Below are 5,821 nucleotides of genomic sequence, written 5' to 3' on the forward strand. Positions count from 1 at the left end.
TACATGGAGGGACATGTGCAGTTTTGTAAAATGTACCAGTGTAACATTCCCTCTGCTAGTCAGGCAGGCATTTACATAATTAAAGTATGTGACATTACTTTGCAGAATGCTTTCAGTGGTGATGCGGTTGTACTGTACATTAGTTTGCCTGTCAAATGACTAAGAATGTACTGTAGATAACGAGCAGACTTAAGATTAAATCTGCAAATGTCATTACCGAACTCGCCAGGATATATTTATGGTTAAACAAACATGGTTTATCATTAGAAATCCTCTGTTATAATACAACTTTTCAAGATAACAACTTGAATTTAATAATATACTTTACAAAAGCCAGTAAAATTAAAGCTTGTCATATTAAAGGCATTATTATTATTATTATTATTATTATTATTATTATTATTATTATTATTATTATTCAACATAACACTTCTCCACCTCAGTTAGCAGTTCACCAACTCCACTGGGCAAGGACAGCCCTGCCAGCATTGTTGAACAGAGGTGGAACTGTACCTGCTGAGGTACCTACAATACAGCCATTGACACATTTGGCAAGAGAGAGGAAAACCCCAGACTAGTTTGGAGCTGAGATCACGATGCCCGAGCCTGTCATAGAAGCCAAACAGACAGCCCTCGTCAAATATAAAAGGGACCCCTCAGAGAACACCCTTGCATCATTGAAGAAAGCTTGTAGCGACACTCAATAAACTGCAAGATGCTGTGCCAACGACTATTGGGTGAAAGTCCCTGGCAGCTATCTGCGCTCTGGCAACACCCAAAATCAGGACGGCGTAACTAAAGTCCTCCTTAGGCGAAGTCATCATAGATGGGAGGTGAAGTCGGCCGAGGACTACCAGATTCTCTACGGACGTGAAAACACCGTGTTGCAGAGACGGCAATCTCCAACTTCAAAAGCCCCGCCCGTCACAGACCATTCTTGATCAATTTCTTTCTGTGTGTGAAATCAGCAAAGTCATTCAACCTCTTGCCTGCAGCAAAACTCCAGGAACAGCCAGAATCCCACTGGAGGTTATCAAGACTGAAAAGGAGAAAGCCCTCTTTGACCATCTTTGTGAATTCTTGTGCCATTGCTGAAAAACCTGGGAGGGTACCTCAGGAAACGGGCAATGCTGATACAGTCACCTTATATAAGAACTAAATAGTACTGCAATAACTAAATAGTATTTCTCTCCCTGAGTATGGTCGCGAAAGTGCTGGAATGAGTGCAGTAGCTTACTGCTAATGTCTTTCACGAATTCCGGCGCAGCTTCACCAGCTGGGGGACTGAGAAACCAATGCAATCTTTTCAATGCCAGAAGTGTCAGTAGTAAAGACTACCACTATATATCGCCTTCGTCGCACTAACAGAAGTCTTCAACCTTGTCAGCAGAAGAGACCTTTTCAGAATGCTCCGAAAGACGTTACTCAACAAGCATGCACCCTTTCCGTCAAAACATGCACGCCACCATCCTACACAACAGGTCATCCTCAGTCCTGCCCAATCAAGAGTCGAGTGAAACAGGGATCCATACTCTCCTTCACACTGTTTGGCATGTATTTCTTTCTCCTCGCTGCTATTCCATGTCTTCACTCCCCCTGACGATTGAGTTTATCTCCGCACAAGAAGGTGATGAGGGGAGCTGCTCAGACTGGCACGATTTATGGCAAAAGACCAAGGTGTGAGAAAGCCTCACCAGAGGGATGCCGCTTGCAGATGACACTGCTCCAACTGATCACTCAGGAGAGGCATCCCGGAGACTCATCAGCACGTATGCGGCAGCTATAAGTCTGAAGAAGACCTACAGCTTGTGGCAGCGTGTCAGCGGTACTCCCTGGCATCTCTATTACCGCAGACAAACTCAGTGTGGTGGGAAAGTTCACCTACCTTGGCTCCACTGTCTCCAGCAGCTTGTCCCTGGACGTCAAGCTCAACGCGTGCATAGGCAAGGCAGCGACATCGATGGCGCTCCTCTCCAGAAGGGTCTGGGAGAATCCAGTGCTGTCTATTAACACCAAGACTGTGGTGTACCAGGCCTGTCTGCTCAGCACAGTGCTCTACAGCACTGAGACATGGACGGCATACGCTAGACAGGAGCGACGCCTCAGCTTCTTCCACCTCCGCAGCCTCAAAAGGATTCTTGAGATCACTTGGCAGGAACGTGTTCCCAACAAGGATGTCCTAGCCCCGGTGAGTATTCCTAGCATGTTTGTTCTCGCAGCGACGGCTGCACTGTCTCGGACACATCGACTGGTCGGGGTCCTAAGGACAGGCTGTAGACGGCGGCCTGGCCACCGGCACCAGATCTGTAGGCGCCCTGACCCTGCACTGCTCACATGCCTGCCGACATGACGGGAGGGTGGTGGGCCTTTGACCTTCAAGCATGAGAAGCCATAGCAGCAAACTGGAAACAGGTGGAAGCGAGTTGCCCAGGCGGGAAGAGACATTAGCCAGGCAGAGGCGAGACGAGGCATGAGAAGGGAGAGAGGGGCTTAGACAGAGAAGGGTTCTGTCTACTCCTCCTCAGCTGGGCTGTGACAGATGCATCAAGGCCTACCATTCCAAACACAGATTGTACAGCAGACCCAAAAAACTAATAAAAGCGACTAGCCAAGCTGCAAAATTCCTTGTCTCTCAAGACAATAAAAGCATGGTGGATTTACCATTATTATTATTACTAATAATAATAAAATTAATATTATTATTATTATTTTTAACTTCTATAACTGAATCAATCAATTACTGTGCTTCCGACTTCTTGGTTCCCTCACCTCCTCCAAACCTGCGTTCTCCTCTTCCCCTGAGATATGCTGTTGTTTACAATGGAAGAATGAAATAATATTTCTGAGCTTAGCCCAGTTCTCCCTCAGGAAGGTGCCATTACAACAGTAACAAAGGATTAATTAGAGCTCATCCCTGTAGAGACACTTGAGGATCAGGCCCGGTCAAAGGGGAAGCTTTAGCAGAACTGTACACAGGTAACACACAGACATATTGTATCCCGAGTAATTAAGAGGTCTGTGGTGCCAGTGAATGAGTTACTTATTGCTGTTGGACGTTTTTATAGCTCCAGTGAAAGTTACATCTTTTAATGGTGTTGAATATTTCATGCCCTTCTCACTCATGAGAGTTTACTGCACACACCAGTGGCTGTGGGGTGGTGTAGGGTGCCTTGCCTGCCAGCAGAGGGCAAGAGGGAAGATGTTTAACCTGACCTATTGAAGTCTGGGATTCAGACTTCCTCTCTCCATTACCCTGTATATTGTCTTGCGGTATTGCAATCGGAGGTTTGAATCTGTGTATTTTTTTTCTTCAAATGAGTTACGTTCGCAGCAGTGAGCAGCCTAACCATGGACATGATTTCACTCAGGTTGCCAAAAAGATGCGTGCGCTGCCTAAAATCCCCAGTGTACATGGGTATTTAGTAACTCCGTGTGTATTCCCCAAACTCAGAATGGGTACATGAAGCATAAGTCAGACCCTAAATAATAACACATTCACTCCAGTTCCAGATACTTGGCCATGCCCAAAAGGCATTTTTGGGCATACAGCTCAGTCCACTTTAACCCCACCCCCTCTCTCATGAACATGTGACCACCTGCTGAGCTCAGGGGCAGGCTCATAGAGCGCTGCCTGGCCACCACGCACCGCAGACAGCCAGACGTTCGAGCTCCAGCGTGAGCGTGGGGATCTGAAGCCATTTTGAAGTTGCCATGCCAGTAATCTTTAAAGAGCGAGGGAGGGGGGAGGGGGTAATTCTGGGATGAAGAGAACTGTTTCCATATGGACAAGAAGGAAGAATACCTGGAAAAAAGCCACTAATCTTTGGCTGTGAAGTTGAGGAGATTTTAATGCTAATAAACGTGGCATTGGCAAGTGCTATCCATAAGGATGGATAGCTATATCAGGCCTGTCTTTCCTCAGGAGGGAGGTGGTGTTGTCAAGCACGGTCTAAGCTCTTTGGAAGAGACTCAAAGTTTCACCATTAAACTAAGAGACTCTCCTAAACCACTCTGAGAGAAAAAGAAAAAATAAATCCTAAGAAAAACTATAGAAACAGACACAGTTTCTTTCTAAAATGGATTAAGGAGTGAATAATCCCTCTGTCTGTGTTATACATTTGACTAATGTAGTGTGCATTGTCTTATCTCTGTGTTTTGTTTTTTTTTCAGGTCAAGGGCTGTAAGTTATGTCTGAGGCAGATGACTGTGAGATGCAAGTTTGTGGCTCGCACTTGCCCTGCCTTGCATAAACAGAGCATTTCCAACGGGCCATGGTACCAGTCCCGCGAGTTTGAGAAATGTCAGCATCAGACCCGAGGGTTGTTTCCTCCTCCAGGCTCGGTGGCCTTCCGTCTTCTCCCCCTGCGGACGGCCGTGGGATCAGACGCCTCGCGACAACGCGGCCCGACGCGCGAAGTCTCCAAATGCCAGCGCATAGCGACATTATCTGACAGTGCGGGGCAAAATGAGAGACGCCGAGGTGGAGGGAGACCTGCGCTGATCTGGGATATGTCACTGGTGCAGAGATCCTCCTCCCAGCTACTCAGTCACGGGATTGGATGCAATAAAAGGGCTCCTGCACTCCAGGGTATCTGGACTGTATCAGGAGTGCAGAGGAGAAAGAGAGAGCGAGCGAGAGAGAGTGAGAGTGAGTGAGAGAGAGAGTGAGTGAGAGAGAGAGAGTCTGGGAAATGCTACCGTGGAGACAAGGATAAAAATGTAATAATGTGCATGACGATAGGTCCTTTTCACACTGCTCAAACTGTATTACTAGACCTGTCCTCGAATGCAGAGAGGAAAAAGGACATTTGGAAAAAGAGCAAGTGACAGAGACAAAAATAAAGAACGAGAGAGAAAGAGAGAGAGGGAGAGAGGGAGGAGAGAAGAGAGGAAAAGAGAGAAAGAAGGAGAAAGAGAGTGCGAGAGGGAACCCTTAAAAAACAGTATAAGGTTTGTCAGGCGAACAAAAGAAAGAGGATATTCCTAATCCTCGCAATATTAATGTCTAAAATGTCATTAATAAGCTGCAGCTTCTAAGCGAAGGACCACACCAAGATGAGAAGTCTGCGTACATGAAGGTACCTGCCAGGGCTTGTCTGACAGGGCCTTGGCTAATGAATGAATATAAACCTACCCCAATCAATCACACAGGATTTATCTTCGCCCCGAGTATAGGTGAGGTCTGCTACAGGTTGACCACGGCTGTCAGGCAGACCGAAACGGCAGCCAAGGCGCTGTCGTGGGATTTCAATGAGCCTCATATTAATGGGAGCTTGTGCTTCCTTACCGTGTGGGGGAGCAAGCAAGCGCGTGCACGTGTGTGTAGGTGTGTGTGTGTGTGTAGGTGTGTGTGTGTGTGTATATGTGTGTGTGTGTGTGTGTGTGTAGGTGTGTGTGTGTGTGTACGTGTGTGTGTGTGTGTAGGTGTGTGTGTGTGTATGTGTGTGTGTGTGTGTGTGTAGGTGTGTGTGTGTATGTGTGTGTGTGTGTGTGTGTATAGGTGTGTGTGTGTGTGTGTGTACGTGTGTGTGTGTGTGTAGGTGTGTGTGTGTGTGTGTGTACGTGTGTGTGTGTGTGTGTGTGTGTGTGTGTGTGTGTGTGTATGTGTGTGTGTGTTAATTTTTTTGGTCGCATTCCAAATCTATCTTTTAGAGATCGCCAATCTTTTTTTAAAAAGGAAAACCTTGACTGGATGATTAAAATTAGGTGCATACAATTGGTAATTATCTGCTTTGTGTGGAGCCATGAATGATTTAAAAAAAGAAAAAGAGTAAACAGCAACAGAGAAAACAATCAAATCCTCAATATCTGGATATAATGG

At 46.3% G+C, this 5,821-nt stretch overlaps 1 protein-coding gene across 1 annotated transcript; it reads left to right on the forward strand.

Moving 5' to 3' along the window:
- Positions 1-1,877: 1,877 nt before the first annotated feature.
- LOC145659426 (uncharacterized) lies at positions 1,878-5,483 on the forward strand. Its single transcript, XM_081722019.1, has 2 exons — positions 1,878-2,188; positions 4,171-5,483. Exons 1-2 carry the CDS (start codon positions 1,961-1,963, stop codon positions 4,654-4,656), a joined length of 714 nt encoding a protein of 237 aa, XP_081578145.1. The 5' UTR covers positions 1,878-1,960; the 3' UTR covers positions 4,657-5,483.
- The last annotated feature ends 338 nt before the right edge of the window (positions 5,484-5,821 follow it).

The sequence above is a fragment of the Electrophorus electricus genome, chromosome 10 (genome assembly GCF_041902795.1).
Source record: "Electrophorus electricus isolate QZ-2024a chromosome 10, ASM4190279v1, whole genome shotgun sequence".
NCBI lineage: Eukaryota > Metazoa > Chordata > Actinopteri > Gymnotiformes > Gymnotidae > Electrophorus > Electrophorus electricus.

Bases quoted from the DNA above. Each gene is read 5' to 3' on its own strand.
- LOC145659426 (XM_081722019.1), top strand. From the start codon at position 1,961: ATGGCGCTCCTCTCCAGAAGGGTCTGGGAGAATCCAGTGCTGTCTATT. The intron at 2,189-4,170 runs GTGAGTATTCCT...TTTTTTTTTCAG, and splicing joins ACAAGGATGTCCTAGCCCCG to GTCAAGGGCTGTAAGTTATG.